At 56.0% G+C, this 20,676-nt stretch overlaps 1 protein-coding gene across 1 annotated transcript in view; it reads left to right on the top strand.

The window, feature by feature from the left end:
• ZFHX4 (zinc finger homeobox 4) overlaps positions 1-20,676 on the top strand; it is a 109,439-nt gene that overhangs the window by 67,418 nt on the left and 21,345 nt on the right. The window contains exon 6 of the mRNA XM_029068831.2: positions 15,194-15,295. Coding sequence (XP_028924664.1) covers positions 15,194-15,295 — 102 coding nt within the window. The remainder of the gene's footprint in view (positions 1-15,193; positions 15,296-20,676) is intronic.

Raw genomic sequence — 20,676 nt, 5'->3', positions numbered from 1 at the left:
TCTTCCCGCTCTGGCGGAAGAAAGAGAGGTGGAGGATTGTGGGAGCGGTCACGGGCGGTGACCAGCCAGGCGAGGGGGAGGCCGCGGGCTTCGCTACCCGTGGGATGGCGACGATAAAGCTCCCGGCCCCCCGCGCCCCTCCCCGGACCTCATCCTCCTGCTGCGTCGTCCACGTCCTGCCTCCGGCCTGGAACGCCCTCCCTCCTCAAATCCGACCGACGGCGCCTCCCCCCTCCCCATTCAGAGGCTTGTAGAAGGCCCATCTCCTCCGAGAGGTCTTCCCCGACTGCGCCCTCCTCTCCTCTTCTCCCGCTCCCTTCTGCGTCACCCTGACTCGCTCCCTTTCTTCGTCCCCCCTCCCAGCCCCTCGCCGCTTAGGTCCCTATCTGTCGTTATTTCTTTCTATTCATGTCTCTCTCCTCCTCTGGACCGAAAACCCACTGTGGGCAGGGAATGCGTCTGTTATAGTGCTATAATGGACCCCCCTAAGCGCTTAGTACAGTGCTCCGCACACAGGAAGCACTCGATAGATAGGATTGACCGACTAACCGCCTGACTCGCCGCTGCTGTCATCGTCGCCGTGGCCTGCTGACCCTTGGCCTCTGCTCGCCCTCCCCGGCGTGTCCCCCCGCATGCACCCCTCCCCTTCCCCTCCCCCCCGGCCCCGGGGATTTCGGTGGAGCGGACAGGGCATTTGAGGGGGCCCGTGACCTCCCAAGATGGCCGTGGTCACGCGGCCACTGGAATGCGTCTGGTCAAGGGGAAATGCGGTTGAGGGTTGGAGGCTAAAACAGAGTCAACAGAGACGGGGGAAAGGGAGGGGGGCTGCCCTACGGGCCCCGGAGCTGTTCTGGGAGGGTCAGCCCTGTGGTCCTGTGGGCTCCACTGAACAGCCTGGGAGGGAAATGCCGCTAGACTGTAAACTCCTCGAGGGTAGGGATTGCATCTACGTAGTCTTTTGTCGGCGTGACAATGATAATAGTAATGATGACTTGTGGTAAGTGCGTACCTTTCTAAGCACCGAGGTACATCCGAGGTAATCGGGTTGGACACAATTCCCGGCCCACTCAGGGCTCACGGTCTTCATCCCCATTTCACAGATGAAGGAACTGAGGCGCAGAGAAGTGACTTGCCCAAGATCACACCGGGGACAGGTGGCGGAGCCGGGGTTAGAACCCAGGTCCTTCTGGCTCCCAGGACTGGGCTCTGACTCTGCAGAAGGACCTGACTTCAAATGCCAGCTCCACCACTTCTTTGCTGTGTGACCCTGGGCAAGTCACTTCACTTCTCCGGGCCTCAGTTGGGAAGCAGCGTGGCAGAGCGGCTAGAGCTATGGTCCGGGAGTCAGAAGGTCATGGGTTCTAATCCTGACTCCGCCGCTTGTCTGCTGTGTGACCTTAGGCAAGTCACTTCACTTCTCCTGGCCAGCAGTGTGGCTCAGTGGAAAGAGCCCGGGCTTGGGAGTCAGAGGTCATGGGTTCGACTCCCGGCTCTGCCCCTTGTCAGCTGTGTGACCGTGGGCGAGTCACTTCACTTCTCTGTGCCTCAGTTCCCTCATCTGTTAAATGGGGATTAACTGTGAGCCTCACGTGGGACAACCCGATTACCCTGTATCTATCCCAGCGCTTAGAACGGTGCTCTGCACATAGTAAGCATTTAACAAATGCCAACATTATTATTATTATCTGTAAAATGGGGAATAAGACTTTGAGCCCTCTGCGGGATAAGGGACCGTGTCCATCCCGAGTTGCTTGTATCCACCCCAGCGCTTAGTACAGTGCCTGGCACATAGTAAGCGCTTGACAGATGCCATCATCATTATTATTATATCTCTTCTCCCTCCTATTAGACTGTGAGCCCCTTGTGGGACAGGGGTTGTGTCTGTTGTATCTACTCCAATGCTCAGTACAGTGCTTGGCACGTAGGAAGCCCTTAACAAATATCACAATCACTGCTCTTTCAAGTGCTCGGCACAGTGCTCTGCAATCAGCGGGCGATAAGTTCCTCGAGGGCAAGGATCGAATCCACTACCTCTAGTGCGCTGTCCCAAACATTCAGTACGGTGCTCCGATTCTCTTGTCCTCGTCCAGGGTGCTCATAGTAGCCACTGGCTACTGGCCACGAGGCCAAATGACTTGACTTAGATTAGCACATTTTGGACCCTTCATGAGGAGGGCTAATTCTCTGGGGAAGACGCTGATGTTAGGAAAAGTCCAGGGAAAACGTGGAAGAGACAGACCGGCAGCTAGACGGAAGAACTGTCAGAAAGGTGGCAGATTATGGCAGAGGACGGGACGTTCCGGAGAAAGCCTATCCATTGAGTCGCTATGAATCGGAAACGACTCGACGGCACTTAATGATTCATTCGTTCATTCAATAGTATCTATTGAGCGCTTACTATGTGCAGAGCACTGGACTAAGCGCTTGGAATGTACAGATCGATAACAGATAGAGACAGTCCCTGCCCTTTGACGGGCTTACGGTCTAATCGGTCTAATTAAAGTCTAATGATGATAGAAGGGGTGCTCGTACAAGCTCTGCTCATGGGTTATCAGCTCTCTGAGGTCAGAGATCACGCCAATCAATCAGTCAGTGGTATTTATTGAGTGCTTACTGTGTGCAGAGCACTGTACCAAGCATTGGGCGAGTACAGCGCAACGGAATGGGTAACGTGATCTGGGCCCGTGAGGGGCTTAAGGTCTAGAGGGGAAGACAAACATTAGGATAACTTATAGAGAGGGAGGATATGAGAGTTTATTAGGATTTGTACTTAAGAACTTTGGGGCCGGGGTAAGGCGATTAGCAAGTGCTTAAAGGAAACAGATCCAAGTGATCCAGAAGGGAGAGCGAGCGCCTGAGGATTTAGTCAGGGAAGACCTCTTGGGAGAGATGTAATTTTAGGAGGGCTCTGAAGTTGGGGAGAGCGGTGGACTGTCGGATAGGAAAAGGGAGGGAATTCCGGTCCAGAGGGAGGGCACGGGCAAGGGGTCGGCGACCAGAGAGATGAGATGGACGTACGGTGAGGACGGTGGTTTTGGAGGAGCGAAGCGTGCAGTTTGGGTTGATAGCCGACGGTGAGGAGCTTCTGTCTGATGTGGAGGTTTGGGAGGAGAAGGGGAGACATGGGCTAAATGTTTTTTTTTCAGAAAAGCGATCTGAGTAGCAGAGCGAAGGAAGGACCTGAGTGGGGAGAGACAGGGGGCCGGGAGGTCGGCAAGGAGGCAGAGGCAGCCATCGAGTAGGGATGGACTAAGTACTCGGATCAGTACGGAAGTAGTTTGGATGGAGAGGAAAGGGCAGATTTTAGTGATGATGTGGAGCTAGCGGGCAGTCAGACAATGGTATTTATTGAGCGTTTACTGTGTACACAGCACTATACTAAGCGCTTGGGAGAGGACATTATAACAATAAACAGACACGTTCCCTGCCCACAACGAGCTTATAGTCTAGAGGGGGAGACAGACTGACAGGATTTGGTGACAGACCGAAATCACGGGTTGAATGAGAGAGATGAGTCTAGGATGCCAAGATTACGGACGCATGAATTTGGGAGGACGGTGGTGTTGGCTATGGCTATGGGAAAGCCAGAGGAAGACAGGAAGGTGAGGAGTTCTCCTTGGACGTTTTAAGTTTGAGGCGTCGGCGGGACCTCCTGGTAGGGCTGTCCTGAAGGCAGGAAGGACTCCTGCAGGTAAGGGGAAGAGGTCAGGCTTGGAGAGGGAGACTTGAAAATCGTCCGCATAAACATGGTAGGTGAAGACAAGGGAGCGAATGAGTTCTCCAAGGGAGTGGGTGTAGATGGAGAATAGAAGGGGACCCAGAACTGAGCCTCGAGGACTCCCACAGTTAAGAGGATGGGAGCAGAGGAGCAGCCCTCAAAAGAGGCTGAGAAGGAGCAGCCAGAGAGATGGGAGCAGAACCAGGAGAGGACGGCGTCGGCGTAGCCGAAGTCGGCGTAGCCGAAGTCGGATAACGTTTCCAGGAGAAGGGGGTGGTCCAAAGAGTCCAAGGCAGCTGACAGGTGGAGGAGGATTAGGATGAAGTAGAGGCCTTTGGATCTGGGAAGGAGGAGATCATAGGTGACCTTTGAGAGGGCGGTTTCCGAGGACCACAGGAGACGCGAGTCAGATCGGAGGGGGTCGAGGACAGTAGCGGGAGGAGAGGAAGTGGAGGCTCGAAGGGTTTGGAGAGAAATGGCAGGAGGGAGGTGGGATAGTAACCGGAGAAAGCTGTGGGGCCAAGGGAGGCTCTGGTTAGGATACGGGAGACATCGACATGTTGGAAAGTGGCGGAGAAAGAATCATGGGAAAAAGAACTGTTGGCGGTTAGGGAAGGAGCAAGGGTTGAAGCATTTTGGTAAGGCGTGAAGGGATGGGGTTGGGCGCGCAGGTGGACGGGTTGGATTTTGAGAGCAGGCAGGAGATCATTCATTTGATCGTATTTATTAAACACCTACTGTGTAGAGAGCACTGTACTAAGCCTTGGGAAAGTACAATACAGCAATAAAGAGCGACAATCCCAGTCCCACGATGAGCTCAAAGTCTAAAGCGGGGGAGACAGACATTAATATAAATAAACAGACATCAATGTAAATAAATAAAATTACAGATATAAAAATAAGGGTTGTGGGGCAGGGAGAGGGGAAGAGCAAAGGGAGCGAGTCAGGGTGACACAGAAGGGAGTGGGAGATGAGGAAAAGTGGGGCTTAGACTGGGAAGGCCTTTTGGAGGAGATGGACCTTCAGTGAGGCTTTGAAGCGGGCGAGAGGAGTTCTTGTGTGATACTGCAGGAAAAGATGGGAGAGTTGTCATGGTCAGGGAACATGTCTCCAAACTCCCCTTCCCCCTCCCAGACCCGTCCATTTCCCTCGGTGCCCGGGACGGTTTACCAGGGGACCTATGGTCCCTCAGGGAGCGGCCCACTTTTCCCGTCTGGTGGCCGCAAACCGGCCCTCGGCTATTCCGGTCTCCCCTGCAGTCAGTCAGTCCGTCGTATTTACTGAGTGCTTCCTGAGTGCAGAGCACTGTACTGAGTGTTTGGGAACCACAGAACAGATGCTCTCCCTGCTCTTCTCACTAACCTTATAACTTTCTTACTGCCCCTCGAGCTTATCTATCTGGCCGCCAACCACTTACCCACATCCTTACTCTGCCCTGGAACGCCCCCCTCCTCATGTCCGATGGACAGGTACCCTCCCCCGCTTCAATCCTTACTGACAGCACATCTCCTGCGGGAGGCCTTCCCTGAACCCTCCGTTTCTTCTTCTTCCACTCCCTTCTGCACTGCCCTCACTCATTCCCTTTCTTCATCCCCCCAACGCCCCCCAGCACTTAATAATAACAATAATGATATTTGTTAAGTGCTTACTATGTGCCAAGCACCGTTCTAAGCACTGGGGTAGATACAAGGTAAGCACCTTGTCCCGGTTGGGACTCACCGTCTTAATCCCCATTTTACAGTTGAGGGAACCGAGGCACAGAGAAGTTAAGTGACTTGCCCAAAGTCACACAGCTGACAAGTGGCGGGGCCGGATTTAAAACCCTCATCCTCTGACTTTCAAGCCCGGCCTCTCTCCACTAATCCACATGTCCTTATCAGTAATTGATTTATTTCTCTCAGCGTCCCCCCTTCTAGAATGTAAGCTCGTTGTGGGCAGGGAGCGTGTCCGGTTTTTTATTATTATAGTGGACTCTCCCAAGCGCCTAGTACAGTGCTCTACACACAGTAAGCACTCGTAAATACGACTGACCGACCGACTGCCCGCAGTGGGCTTAGAGTCTAGAGGGGCAAGGCAGACGACCTCCCGCCGGGCCCCTGCTCCTCGTGAGCCCCACAGAGATTTTGTTGGCCCGAGCAGCTTGGACGGTCCCCAGGTCCGGACGGGGCAGGAGGGGACGTTCCGGACGCCCCCTCCGCGCCGGGAAGCCCCGGAGAGGAAGCGAGCCGAAGCCCGAGGCCGCGGACGGTTCCCGGAGCAGAAGACCGAATCGATAGGGAACGGCCACCGCTGTTTAAGTGTATCGATAAATGTACCTTTATTTTCTCTTGAATGGATAAGTGTCGCAGTTAAGAGTCCTATGGATCTCTTAATTGAAAGTTAATTTTAAATCAATAAAGGGAGTCATTTAAATATCGATCGGCCCTCTCTACACGAATTGTTAGCTGATTTTCGTTTTTCGCAACAACTTTCTTTAAATGCAATCAATAGCCCACAATCAGTTCATTCCACGCACGATTGACAGGTGTTCCCCCAAACGGCCGCCGGGCGTGATGTTATCTGTTCCGTGTGCGCAGCGCCCTTCCCCCCGCACCCGGCCCCGGGTTCCCTTCTCCCAGGTCCGGCTTGGGGGTTCGCTCCTCCTGCACCCCAACCCCTTCCCCCGGGGTCTTGGGTCTCTGGGTCTCCCCAAGGGGGTCGACCATCGTTTCCAGGCCCCTGAGTCGGAGGTGTTCGTGTGTGCGTGTACGTGTGTGTTTAGGTGTGCGGGTGGGCGCGCAGGGGTGTACCGGACTTGGTAGGGGGAGGGAACCCGGGCCACGGTGCCCAGGCCGACCCTCGGCACAGGCCCAGAGGGCAGCGGGCGAGTCGAACCGGGACAAATCGCATTTCCTAAGATTCGTCTCCATTAACCTCGTCGAGGAAACGGGGCTCCACCAGGTTTCAACACGTCAGCACGCGCACATCACATCCGCTCGCGGTCCGCACGTCGGACACACGCACCACGGGCGTTCGTACAGTACACGCCGCGCACGCATGTTTACGCACCACGTGCAGACAAACCGCTCACTCAGGCACACGTACACACCGCTGGCCCTTGCTGAGCACAGCACTGGGCCGGTTGCATCTGAAGTCTAAGGACGATATTCCTAAACCTACCCCACACTTTCATCTTCACCCCCAATTTTATTTACCAAGGCATAAATCGGAGGGGAAAGTCCTCCGATATCCCATTTTCCCCCGTGCCTTTTTTGAGAAAGGTAATTTTAGCTTCTACGGAGCTTGCTTTGGGCTTTTTAGCAGAAACGTTCAGCTTGGATTACAGAAAGGAATCCGATTAATCGTCGCCAATTAAAAGTTTATAAATAGTCCATTTCGGCCACAGCGTACATTTTTGGTTTCGGTGATGTCACCTCGCTCTGAAGCAAATCTACGGTCTGCAATTATGGTGACTGACATTTGTCTGAAAAGTGAAAATACCCCCGTAATTATATTTCCTTTCGAAATGACAACCCCCCGCTCCGCCGCCACCCTAGAATTAAAACTGTTTGTCATTCGGTTATTTTGGGCTGCAAATACTATAGAGCAGGGTGGGGGTTCTCTCCCTTATGTCCCCCTATCCCCTCTTCCTGGGGGGCTTAAGAGGAGCCCAGCTGGTGCCCAGGAGAGGGTCTCGAGGCCAGGGTGGGGGAAGGGGGCGAGGTTTTGCAGCGGCGGCGGCGACCGTGTTCTCGGTTCGGGCCACGCGGTGTGTGTTCGGTACCGGGGGACGTTCGGCCCGAACGATCAGAGCGGTGGGAGGGTCGTGGCCGCGGACCCCCGTCGGGACGGCAGACTCTTCCGGGCACCCCCGAACACCCTCCCCTCTCCCCCGGCCTCTGCCCCTCTGGACGTGCCATCTGGCCGACGGAGGACGGAGGGGGAGGGCGGGCAAATTGTCCTCTCCCCGACTGCCGGATGGACTGAGGGATGGGGGTTGAGCGGATCGGGGTTGGCGGCGCTTTGGTTTTTTTTTTTTAATGGTATTTGGTAAGCGCTTACTACGTGCCGGGTGCCGTTCTAAGCGCTGGGGTAGATCCAAGCTAATCAGGTTGGACACGGTCCCTGTCCCACATTCATTCATTAATTCAATCGCATTTATTGAGGGCTGACTGAACTTGGGAAAGGACAATACAATAAACCGAAACATTCGCTGCCCACAACGAGGTCAGAGTCTAGAGTGGGGGAGACGGACATTAATAGAAATAAATTACAGATACGTTCGTAAGTGATGTGGGGCTGGGAGGGGGGAAGAACAGTGGAGCTCACCGTCTTCATCGTCATCTTCCCGATGAGGTAACAGAGGCACAGAAAAGTCAAGCGACTTGCCCAAGGTCTCACAACCGAGTAGTGGCAGAGCCGGGACTAGAACCCAGGTCTTTCTGACTCCTGGGCCCGTGCTCCTTTCATTCATTCGGTTGTATTTATGGAGCGCTTACTGAGTGCAGAGCACTGTACTGAGCGCTTGGGAGAGCACAGTGTACCAATAAACAGTCACATTCCCTGCCCACGACGAGCTTACAGTCCACTAGGCCACGCTGCTTCTCCCACTGCCCCCGGCTTTGGGAGGCTTTTTACTCTTTTTACTCTTTGGGCAGAGGAGACTGTTTCTCAGACAGACGGTAGCCATCATCTGGAAATAAATATCGGAGCAGCCGAAAAAGAGGCCAGGCGAGGGGTTTCTCTCCGTAAATATTTCCTAAAAGAACAATTGTTCCCGGGCCCTTTTGGGGTCCGTTCAGCCCTCGTTTTTTGGCTGGTAAGTTTCCAACTCATTCGGAAAGGGAAGTCCGGAGACACTTTGCCTCAGTGGGAAATAGCTTATGGACTTGGATATCTTCCCTTCCACCTCTTCTCTCCTTCCATCCCCACTTTCCCCTTCTCTCCCTCCCTTCCTTCCAGAAGATAATTGCCCCGCGAGGCTCCTAGCACTGTCGCGCTCACCTGTGAATCAGTGGATCAGTCGACCAGGGGTATTTACTGAGCGCTTACTATGTGCCCAGAGCGCTGTACTAGGCACTTGGAAGGATACAGTACAATAGGGCTGAGAGGCACAATCAATCGATTGTAGTTTGTCAGTTATATTTTTGTGTCCTACTCTCCAGCGGTTAGTATTGTGCTCTGCACACAGTAGATGCCCAGTCAATACCATTGATTGATTGAGTGCTTGCTATGTGCCAAGCACTGTTCTAAGCGCTGAGGTAATAATAATAACGATGACATTTGTTAAGCGTTTACTATGTGCAAAGCACTGTTCCAAGCTCTGAGGAGGATATAAGGTGATCACGTTGTCCCACGTGGGCTCACAGTCTTAATCCCCATTTTACAGAGGGGGTAACTGAGGCACAGAGAAGTTAAGTGACTTGCCCAAAGTCACACGGCTGACAAGCGACTGATCTGGGATTTGAACCCATGACCTCTGACTCCCAAGTCCGTGCTCTTTCCTCTGAGCCACTGGGTAGATACAGGGTTATCAGGTTGTCCCACGTGGGGCTCCCGGTCTTAATCTCCATTTTAGAGATGAGGTAACTGAGGCCCAGAGAAGTGAAGTGACTTGCCCAAAGTCACATGGCTGACAAGTGGTGGCGCGGGGATTCGAACCCAAGACCTCTGACTCCCAAGCCCGAGCTCTTTTCACTAAACCACGCTGCTTCTCACTGAAATACAAAGGTGCCCACCTTCCCTCCATCCACGGTGCAATAAAAGTAATATCATTATGGAATTTGTTCAGCACTTACTATGTCCCGAGCACTGTACTAAGCGTCGGTGCAAGATATTCAGGTTGGACCCTGAATTCTGCTTGTACACGGGGCTCACAGTCTAAGTAGGACGGAGGAGGATTTAATCCCCATTTCACAGAGGAAGAATCAGAGGCCCAGAGAAGCAAAGAGACTTGCCCAAGGTCACCCAGCAGACACCCCAGGCCTGGACCCCTTCTGTTAGGCCACGCGGTTATGGTATCTATTGAGCGCCAACTTCGTACCGACCCAGCGGGGCCTTCAGTCTAAGCGGGAGGGAGCGTGAGGATCTGTCCACCTATGACAGCTGGGGAAACTGAGGCCCCGAGAGTTTCGATCATTTGCTCAGGTCTCATGGCGGGCCCGCTGGCCCCACCCTCACACTCTGAGATCCTTCCATCCCGGCTTGAGGGCCCTCGTTCTCACCGGCAATTTCGTAGCCGTAATATCTGCAATTTTATTTATTTTTATTCACGTCTGTCTCTCCCTTGAGACCTTAAGCTCGTTGTGGGCAGGGAATGTTGTCTATTATATTGTTCTATTATTCTTTCCCAAATGCTCGGTACAGAGCCCCGCACGCAGTCAGCACTCAATAAATATGATTGACCGACTGAATGACCGACCCCAGCGGTCACCCTTTCCTCCCCAAGGGCAATGCCAGCCGCTTTGCTAGTGAGCTCCCCTCTAGACCCGAAGCTCGTTGTGGGCAGGGAGCAGGCGGGGACACGATAGCGATGATGATAATGACGATAGTAATAATAGTAATACTCGCTAAGCGAAGCCATCTGGAGCCGGGGGAGCCTGGAGTGGCAGATCCGGCGGGCGGGGCGGGCGAAGCCCGGCCGCTTGGATCGTCACGGAGGACGCGGACGGAACGCCACCGGCCGACGGCCCCCTCTGGGTGGTTTCAAAAGCCCGTGGACAAAACCTCCGTGACAGCCCATTAGGGAAAGTCGGTAATCATAATACTGGTGGTATTTGTTAAGCGCTTACTATGTGCCAAGCACTGTTCTAAGCGCTGGGGTAGATACAAGGTATTCAGTTTATAATAATAATGTTGGTATCTGTTAAGCGCTTACTGTGTGCCGAGCACTGTTCTAAGCGCTGGGGTAGATACAGGGTCATCGGGTTGTCCCACGTGAGGCTCACAGTTAATCCCCATTTTACAGATGAGGTAACTGAAGCCTAGAGAAGTGAAGCGACTCGCCCACAGTCACACAGCTGACAAGTGGCACAGTCGGGATTCGAACTCATGATCTCTGACTCCCAAGCCCGGGCTCTTTCCACTGAGCCAGGCTGCTCCTCTAGCCACGGCGCGGAAGGCTGCTGGGGATCAAATGCCAGTTCTGAGCAAGGAAGCCGCTGGTGCCGCTCAGGATCCGGTGCCCGGGCCGGAGGGAGGAGGCTGCCTTGAGGGGGGAAGGGTGCAGGGGACACCAGAGAAGGGGTGACAGTCAGCCAAGGATGGAGGGTTGGGAGCGCTTTGAGCGACTTTTCGGAGAAAGACCTAGGGGCCTGTCCTGGGGACCTGTGCTAGGCATATATACTGGAATGTGGAGCGCCGTGCTGCCGGTGGGTCTCTGTGCATACGTTTGTGAGAGACTGAACTGAATTAGGTGCTTGGGAGTGGACAATGGAAGTGCAAATCAAAGATTTGGCCCTCGAAAAGCTTACAGTCGAATGGGCGTCGGCATGTTGGGGGGATGCCGGGCAGATCCAAATGGCAAACTATAGTGGGGACGGGAAGAGAAACCCGGACGGAACAGGAAACGGCAGAACCCACGTACCCCTCTCAGTGCTCACTGATTAAATAAGAAGAATAACTAGGCCTCAGACCTCCAGGTTAATAATAACACCCATAATGATTGGGGTATTTGTTAAGCGCTGACCACGTGCCGGGCACCGTTCTAAGCACTGGGGTAGATAGAAGGTAATCGGGTTGAACACCGTCCCTGTCCTACGCGTTTTCATCCCCGTTTTCCAGATGAGGGATCCGAGGGCCAGAGAAGTGAGGTAACTCGCCCAACGTCACACAGCAGACACGTGGGGGAGCAGGGATTAGAACCCAGGTCTTCCGGAACCCCAGGCCCGTGGTGAGCCACAAGGAGGTGGGGGGCGAAGCTGGGAAAGCTTCCTGAGGAGGTGGGCTTTCTGAGCTGTGGCCTGGCAGGTGTGATGGGGACGGGTCCCGTATCTCCGACCCCATCCCTCCTTTGTCTCCGGAGAGCGGTGAACGCGGCGGTGGGGAGAACTCATCGAGGCAGGGATGATGCCCGTCTACTTGTTTTGTTTTGTTGTCTGTCTTCCCCTTCTACCCTGTGAGCCCGTTGTTGGGTAGGGGTCGTCTCTGTTGCCAAATTGCACTTTTCAAGCGCTTAGTACAGTGCTCTGCACACAGTAAGCGCTCAGTAAATTCAATTGAATGAATGAATGAACTTGCTTTGTGGTGGGGGAAGGGGTCCTCGGATCCCCCTCGGGTCTGGCTCAGCGGCGGTGGTCCAGCGCTGAGCTCGCCCCCAGGTCTCCAGGGCCAACCCCCATCTCCAGTCCGGGGATGCGTCTTGCAGGACTCCTTTGCCGTGGGAGCGGTGGGCTAGGCCCCGCGGGGACAAACCTCAGGCTGCGGGAGAGTCCCAACGGGCACCTCCGGGCCGAAGGGTTCTGGACGGGTCCCGATGGTGAGGTCAGAGTCACGGGGGCCGCTGCCGGTCGAGGTGGAGCGTCACCCTGCCCCCGTGGGCCCTCTGCCCGCGGCTGGCTCGGCACCCAACCTGGAAGATCTGGAGTCGCGGGCCTCGCCCCCGGGGCCGCCTGCCCAGCCTGGAGGGCCCCGATGGCCGCAGAGTGGGCGGGTGTGAGCCCGTGGGCACTCGGGCCCCGTAGGAGAGCCAGCGGGGCTTGGCGGGGAGGGGGCTGGGCCTCCTGGAGGAGATTTGACCCGGCGAGATGAGCGTGGGGCTGGACTGCGGGGGGACTGGACCCGGGGTCTCAGCACCAGGCACGGGAACGGCTGGGGAAGTGGCCGCCCTGCCCGCTACGGGCACCTGCCGGATCCCCGGCGGGACTGGGACCCTCCGTGGGTTTGCATCAACATTCTCCGGGTACAAGAACCAGCTTGGCCTCGTGGATAGAACCCAAGCCCGGAAGTCAGTAGGATCAGAAGGGTTCTAATATCGGCTCCCATGTCCGCTGTACGACCTTGGGCAAGACACTTCACTTCTCTGTGCCTCAGTGACCTCGTCTGTCAAATGGAGATCAAGACCGTGAGCCCCACGTGGGACGGGGCCTGTGTCCAACTCGATCTACTTGTATCGATCTAAGCGCTTAATACAGTGCCTGGCACACAGTAAGCCCTGAACGAATACCGCAGTTATTATTACCGTCCCTGGTCCTTTTTTCTCCCGATTCAAACGCCGTTCCTGGTTCCGCCCCCGCCGGTCGACAGGCCCGCTGCTCACGAGCACTGTGGTCGGTCCGGAGGTTGTGCGGAGGGGCCTCGTCCGTGGGCAGGGCGACTCGGCGGACCCCGGGCCCGTCCGCTGCTCGCGATTAAGCGGGGGGCCGGGCCGGGCCCGAGCGGGGTGGGGTGTGCGTCCGAGCTCCCTCCCCGCTGCACACAGACCCTTTGTTCCCATTCAGATTTCTCAAACTGTTGCCAGGGTCAGGCCGAGGTCAGCTGCGCCCGATGATGTATAGAAGATGTCTGGGAAACTGGGAAAGTCGCTGGAAACACTTGAAACACATACCAGAGGGGCAGGAGAGAGAGAGGGGGGTAAACGGGGACGCACACACCCCCCGGCCGGACACCCCTCATCCCTCCTGGCTCGTTCCCAGGGTCCCAAAAATAATAATAATCGCGGTATTTGTTAAGCACTTACTATGTGCCGGGTACTGTACTGAGCACTGGGGTGGTTGCAGGCAAATCGGGTTGGACCCAGCCCCGTCCCACATGGCTCACCGTCTTAATCCCCGTTTTACAGATGAGGTAACCGAGGCCCAGAGAAATGAAGTGACCCGCCCGAGGTCACGCAGCGGACGAGTGGCGGAGCCGGGATTAGAACCCACGACCTACCGACTCCCAGGCCCGGGCTCTATCCGGGCCCTCGGGTACCGTGACCCCCGTGACCTCCCGCCCCACCCCTGCCACCCCCCCAGACCCTAAGCCCCTCCAGCTGCTCCACTCTCAGATGGGGGCAAGGCCGGCGTGATGGAGGACCCGGCGTGATGTGACCGTGAGGGACCTGGGGACACGCCGACCCGGGAGCCCGAAGCACCGGGCCGGCTTCGAGCCGGCGCCCAGGAAGCCGGAGGCGTCTCCCTTTGTCCTCGACGGGCGGCGCGGTGGGGGCCTCTCCAGCCGGGGTCCCTCCCCCACCGCCCCCCTCCCCGATCTCCGATCTCTCGGCCGCGGGGCCGGACCGCCAGACGCTAAGTAGCAATTTTGGGAGCTCAGCTGGTGCGGACGGCAGAGGATATTTCATTCCGCTGTCAAGAGCGTGATTAATAAAACATGGGGCGCGCGGGGGGCCCGCGGCCCCACCCCTCGGTCTCTGGAGCATCTGCAATGAAAATTTTATGCAGTGTGTGTAATTTCCAGTTAATGCCTGACACTTCCCCCGGCCGAGGCCAAGCTTGGCCCGGCTCCTGAAGGGTTAATCGTCTCTCCTGGCTCTCTGCTTATCGCCAGCGACTTGTGGGGGGGGGGGTTGGGGGGAGTATGCAAATGGGGTCTGCGACCTTTCCCCTTCCCAGGGTTAATTTATATGGTCATTAAAGATTTTATGAAATTGAGTAGCCTGGCTGTTTGCATCCCATTTGGCCGGCTCTTAATTTATACAGGGCCGACCTGGGTGGAGAAATGGGATTTTTTTTTTGTTTGTCCGTTTGTTTGTTTCTCTTTCGGTGGAGGGGTCTTGCCGGGAGGGGTCTGGGGGGAGTGCTGGGGGTCCAGCTGGCGGGAGGGGCCCCGGGATCGCTCTGACGGGCTACAGACGGTGATGAGGAGGGGGCGGGGCGGGCGGGATCGGCGGTCTGCCCGCACATCAGAGGCCCCGCCGAAGCTCCCTGTGGATTAATGTGCCGGCCACGGCCCCGCAAAAATGGATGGAAGAACGGAGCGGGGTTGAGTTACTCTGAAGATTCTCGTGTCGTCCAGCTGGTGCTAGCATGCGGCGGGGTGACCGGGCGGCGGCAGGCGGTGTGAGGCGACATCCCTCTGCCCTTCCCACCTCCCCAAGGAGTCATCGACCGGGCCGGGACTCTGGGTGGCACCTCGCCTAGGCTAAAACTGAACGTATTGTTGTATCGTACTCTCCCAAGCGCGTAGTACAGTCCTCTGCGCACAGTAATAATAGTTATGATAATAGTTACGGTAGTGGTCAAGTGCTTACTATGTGCCGGTCACTCTACTGAACTCTGGGGTGGATACGAGCAGAGCGGGTTGGACACAGTCCCCGTCCCCCGTGGGGTTCACAGTCTCAATCCCCCTTTTACAGATGAGATAACTGAGGTCCGGAGAAGTGAAGTGACTCGCCCAGGGTCACGCAGCTGACAAGAGGCGGAGATGGGATGAGAACCCAGGTCCTTCTGACTCCCCGGCCCAGGTTTCAACCCCTACGCCCTGCTCCTTCTCCCTTTCGGGGAGCACGCCTGGGGGACCCCCATCCCTAAGGGAGTTCTCTTCTGCTTCTTCCCACAGAAGAGCCGGGGGAGGAGCTGGACGCGACCGTGAAGGCGGACGAGGACGGGGCCCTGGGTGACCGAGACGACCGTCAAGCCAAGAAGGCCGGCAGAGATGCAGGTGAGAACTTCGTTCAAATTTCTTGAGCGCTTACTTTGTGCGGAACACTGTACTAAGAGCTTGGGAGAGGACGATACAATAACAGACACGTTCCCTGCCCACAGGGAGCTTAAGTCTAGAGCTGGGGAGACAGATCTGAGTAGAAATAAATAAATGGCAGATACGGACATGAGTGCCGAGGGGCTGGGACGGAGGCTTGAACTGAGGGAGCAAATCTGGGTGACGCAGAAGGGAGCGGGAGAAGAGGAAAGGGAGGGTTAGTCAGGGAAGGCTTCTTGGAGGAGATGGACCTTCGATAAGGCTTTGAAGAGGGCGAGGGTCCGTCGGATTTGAGGAAGGAGGGCGTTCCAGGCCAGAGGCAGGACGTGGGTGAGGAGTCGGTGGCGAGATGGTTGAGATGGAGAGACAGCGAGTGGGTTGGCATTAGAGGAGCAACCTTGGACCTCTCGCACGTTTTTCTCCGGGCCCTCCCGCCGGAGCCCATCCGGACAGACGGGGAATTCCCGCCCTTCGCGTGGGGCCCAGGGGTGGGGGTCTCTCCCGGGAGCGCCACCGCTACCCTCCCGCTGACCTGTTTTTAATCGCGACCATCTGACGGGAGAGATGCAGATAAGTTGGAGAATATTAAGGGGCGACCAGTGAGATTATTTTTTAATCAAATCGGTTTGTGGGCTTGTAATGTTCTAAGCGTCTTTCATTAATCTTTGCCGTACTAGCAATTCCTCTGATGGCATATTCATTTTTCATCAGCCCGGGGTTGGGTGAGGACTTGAGTTCTGGTCCCCCCAGCACCCGGCCGCCTCCCGGAGACCGGCATTTTCTGCCCGGTGGCTTCTCTATCCCGTCTCGCCCCCGGGTCTTGGTGGGAGCCTGAGATTGGATGCCAGGGGGTGGGAGGGCGAGGGTCTCTGCCCCCGGGGGGCCCACGGCCCCGCCGTTTTCTCAGACACTGACCGCGTCCTCTGAGGATGCTATAGGCCTCTGCTGGGTCGGGCCTGGCCAGAACCAGTCCCCCACGGGTGCCCCCGTTCTCAGCGGGCTTATTCCCCTTCGGACTTATTGCCCTTTGGACCGTGGCATCGCCGCAGCAGTGGGTCGACCGAAAGGGACGGCGGGCTTTTATCCTCAGGCGCCCGGTGGGACAGAGAAGGGCTCCCGTCCACCAGGGAGATGGTTGGACTGTGCCGCAGAGACCCTCTTCTGCGTGAGCTTACCTATGCCCTAACGGAGGCCCCCGGTCCCTCCCACGGCCTCTGCCCAGCGAGGTTTCGGATCGGATCGCCAGAAAAGGACCGACGGGTCCTCCCAGAGCTGAGGTGGGGGCGGGGGGGCTGACCGCCTTCGAGTGAACAGCTACGCCGGGAGGGGACGCAGAGTGATTATGGGAGGGCCCAGCCCCCAGGCTGGCGAGGGGAGCGCTCATCCTCCATTTCGCTTTAGACTCCTCCCTCCTCCCCACCGGGCTTCAGTTGGCCGGTTCATTCGGTCACACCCTCTGGGGTCAATGAGGGCCCGTCATGGGGATCACTGGGGTCAGGCGGTGGGGAGAGTGCGGCTGCCCGACTCAAGTGGATCGTATTTATTGAGCCCCTACTGGGTGCAGAGCACTGTACTAAGCGCTTGGGAGAGTACAATGTAACACACATTCCCTGTCCACAACGAGCTTACAGTCTAGGGGAATGATAATTGCAGTATTTCTGAAGCGCTTACTATGTGCCAGGCACTGTACTGAGCGCTGGATTAGATACAAGCCAACATGAGGCTCACACGCTCATCCCCATTTTACAGATGAGGGAACTGAGGCCCAGAGAAGTGAAGTGACTTGCTCAAGTTTACCTGGCGGAGATGGGATGAGAACCCAGATCCTTCTGACTCCCAGGCCCGGGCTCTATCCATTAAGCCACAGTGTTTCTTCCGGGAAGCAGACCTCGCTCTCCTGCACGGGCGTCTCCCCTGGGATCCTCCCATGGCCACAGGCCCCATGTTTTTCGGTAGACCGGGGTGGCGGCGAGACGGGCGTCCCCGCTCGAAGATAATCGGTCTGCGATCGGGGCTTCCAGCATCCCGGGCTCCCGGCCCTTCAGAAGATCCCCGGGAAAAGCAAGGCACTGATCCCGATCCCGGCCAGCCGGGTGGGAAGCCAGAGAGACTCTTCCCCGTTGGGTTCGGGCTGTGGGAGGTGAGAGAAGGGGGGGACCCCGGTTGCGGAACCCGGGGTCCAGCCCACGTCCCCGATCTCGGCCTCCGGCGGGAGGCGGACCGGAGGATCCGGAGCCCCGTTCTCCCGCTTGAATATTCATCGGTGACACAAAAGCCTCCTAATGCCTCATTTATATTGTCATTGAAATCTAGTGCCACTTTAGATTAATTATAATCCAAATTACAGCTCTATGCAGTGCGAGAATTAATATGGAGTTTATCCAGATTAATCCATTTGCATTGAAAATGGAATACGTCCCCACCGTGGCTGAGAGGAGCGGATTTTAATAAGGTGGTAAACAGGAGGAAGATGGAAATTAACCTTCATTATTGCAATTAAAATTATTCTTTCATTCTAGGATAATTAGAAGGAACACTACACCAGTAATTAGAATTTGGGGATCATTTGGCGTTGAGTTGCCTGGCCCGATCGCACATGGAGCTTTGTAGGGAGGTATCTGGGGTTCGGATGGGCGGCGGGGAGGAGCCCCGTCCCATCTCCCCCGCCCGCTCCAAACCGAAACCATTTTTCACGTGGCCATCTTCAGAAGCAGCACGGTCTAGTGGACGGAGCACGAGCCTGGAAGTCAGAACGACCTGGTTCTGATCCCGGCTCCGCCTCTTGTCGGCTGGGTGACCTTGGACTAGTCACTTCACTACTCTGAACCTCGGTTGTCTTACGCCGTCGAGTCGTTTCCGACACCACGGACTCATCTCTCCCAGAACGTCCCTCTCTCCGTCTGCCGTCGTTCTGGTAGTGGATCCGGAGAGTTTTCCTGGCAAAAATACGGAAGTGGTTTCATCTGTATAATGGGGATTAATGCTGTGAACCCATGTGGACTGGGTCCAACCTGATTAGCTTGTTTCTCCCCCACTGCTTAGAACAGTGCTTGGCACATAGTAAGCACTTAAGCGCCGTCATCCTCATCGTCATTATTATTATCATCATTCAGGGTGGGAATGAGCAAGCAGCCGATCTGCAGATGGAATTTATCGGGCGCTTAATGTATGCACGACACTGTACCGACCGCTCGGACGAGCAACCATATTGACTGGACGTTGCAGGACACTGTACCGAGCACCTGGAGAATAGAGTAGGTGGCAGGCGCAATCCCTTCCCTTAGGAGCTTACGGTCTCGGGGAAGGAAGACGGGCGTTAGGACTAGGGGAGGCAGGAGAACGTATGGATAAGGACATAAGGTGTTGTGTGGCTGGAGGTGTGGGAGCGTCCAAGTGTTCGGGGGGGCTTACGTGATGCAGATGAGAAGGAAATAAGGTGGGGAGAGGAAAGAGCGTTATTATGATAATTATATAATACAAAAATCATCATCATAATTGTGGCGTTTGTTAAATGCTTACTGTGTGCCAAGCACTGTTCTGAGCACTGGGGTAGACACAAGGTGATTGGATTGGACACAGTCCCTGTCCCACGGAGGGCTCAGAGTCTTCATCCCCATTTTACAGATGAGATAAGTGAGGCCCAGAGAAGTGATTGACTTCTGCCAGGTCACACAGCCGACGAGTGGCGGAGCCAGGATTAGAAGCCGGTTCCTTCCGCCTCCCAGGCGGCCCCGGCTCTATCCACTAGGCCACGCTGCTTCCCGCAGATGAGGGAAGGGTTTCTGGAGGAGGTGTGATTTTAGTAAGGCTTCGAAGATGGGGAGAACCTGCTAGATACACCAGGCCGGAGGGAGAGCGGGAGCGGGGAACCAGCGGAGAGCTGAGAGGGGAGAGCGAAGCCCGGGAGAGGAGCTTGCTTTGCTGAGCAGTCCAGCAATGGAGGATCGTCAGTCCGCTCTCGAGCAGTGACCGAAAACCCGGCACTGCCTCTTCCGAGCTGCCTTCCGCCTCCCTAGTCGACTGGCTCTCCCCGCCGCGCTCCTGTGCTAGTGGCCGGGACCCGGACCTGGGAGTCAGAAGGTCGTAGGTCCTAATTCCGTCTCCGCCACTTGTCTGCTGTGTGACCTTGGGCAAGTCACTTCATTTCTCTGCGCCTCGGTCACCTCGGTTAAATGGGGATTGAGACTGTGAGCCCCACTTCGGACAGGGCCTCTCATTTGCTCGTATCCATCCCAGTGCTCAGTTCAGTGCCTTGCACATAGTGAGCACTTAACAAATACCATAATTCCACCACTTGTCTGCTGTGTGACCTTGGGCAAGTCACTTCACTTCTCTGCGCCTCAGTTACCTCAGTTAAATGGGGGTTGAGACTGGGAGCCCCACTTCGGACAGGGACTCTCATTTGCTTGTATCCATCCCGGTGCTTAGTACAGTGCCTTGCACATAGTAAGCACTTAACAAATACCGTAATTATTACTCATCAATAATAATAATAATCCTGATTACGCCACTCGTCTCCTTTGTGACCTTGCACAAGTCCCTTCCCCTCTCTGTGCCTCAGTTCCCTCAACTGTAAAACGGGGATTAAGACCATGAACCTTACGTGGGACAGGGACGGTGTCCAACCTGACTAGCTTGTGTCTACTCCGGTGCTTAGTAGGGCTTAACCAATGCCATCATCATCATTATTATTATTCAATGGCTCCCGGGCTTCGATCCCTCTATTCGAGTCAGTCGGAATCGGACCAGGTTCGAGGAAGGGGAAGATGGGGTCTGCGGTCAGGGAGACGTACGGCCTGGGATCTCTCTGGCTCTCGCTTGGTCCCGCTCCTCGGCGGCCGACTGGAAAAAGATCCCGGCTAACCAGGCGGGCGGAGGGAACCCAGTCAAAGCGTCCATCCATCCCTATCCTTTCCGTTTCCTTCTGGGTGCGGGGATTCACCCCCTCCCTGTGTCTCCCTTCTGGTGTTCTGCCCTCCCCTGCCCCCCCTCGAGGAGGAGGGCTTGGATCTGCTTTGTTCTTTTTCATCCTGCCTCTCAACGCCGCTGACCTTACTTACGTTCAAATGAAAACCGGGTCCTCGGTCGTCGAGGTGCACTGCCTTCATCCCACGAGCCGCCTGCGGTTGGATCTTGTTGGTTTTGTTTGTTTTATGGTATTAGTTAAGCGCTTACTATGTGCCAAGAACTGTTCTGAGCGCCGGGTGCGTACAGGTTTATCAGGTTGGACGCAGTCCCCGTCCCCAAGTGGGGGTCACACTCAGGCGCGGTGAGCAGCCGGCTCAGGCCGGGTCTCTGTTTGCGGCGGTGCCGGTGGGGGTCGACGGCTTAGCTCCGTTGCC

The sequence above is a fragment of the Ornithorhynchus anatinus genome, chromosome 7 (genome assembly GCF_004115215.2).
Source record: "Ornithorhynchus anatinus isolate Pmale09 chromosome 7, mOrnAna1.pri.v4, whole genome shotgun sequence".
NCBI lineage: Eukaryota > Metazoa > Chordata > Mammalia > Monotremata > Ornithorhynchidae > Ornithorhynchus > Ornithorhynchus anatinus.
This window is presented reverse-complemented; position numbering and strand designations above follow the sequence as displayed.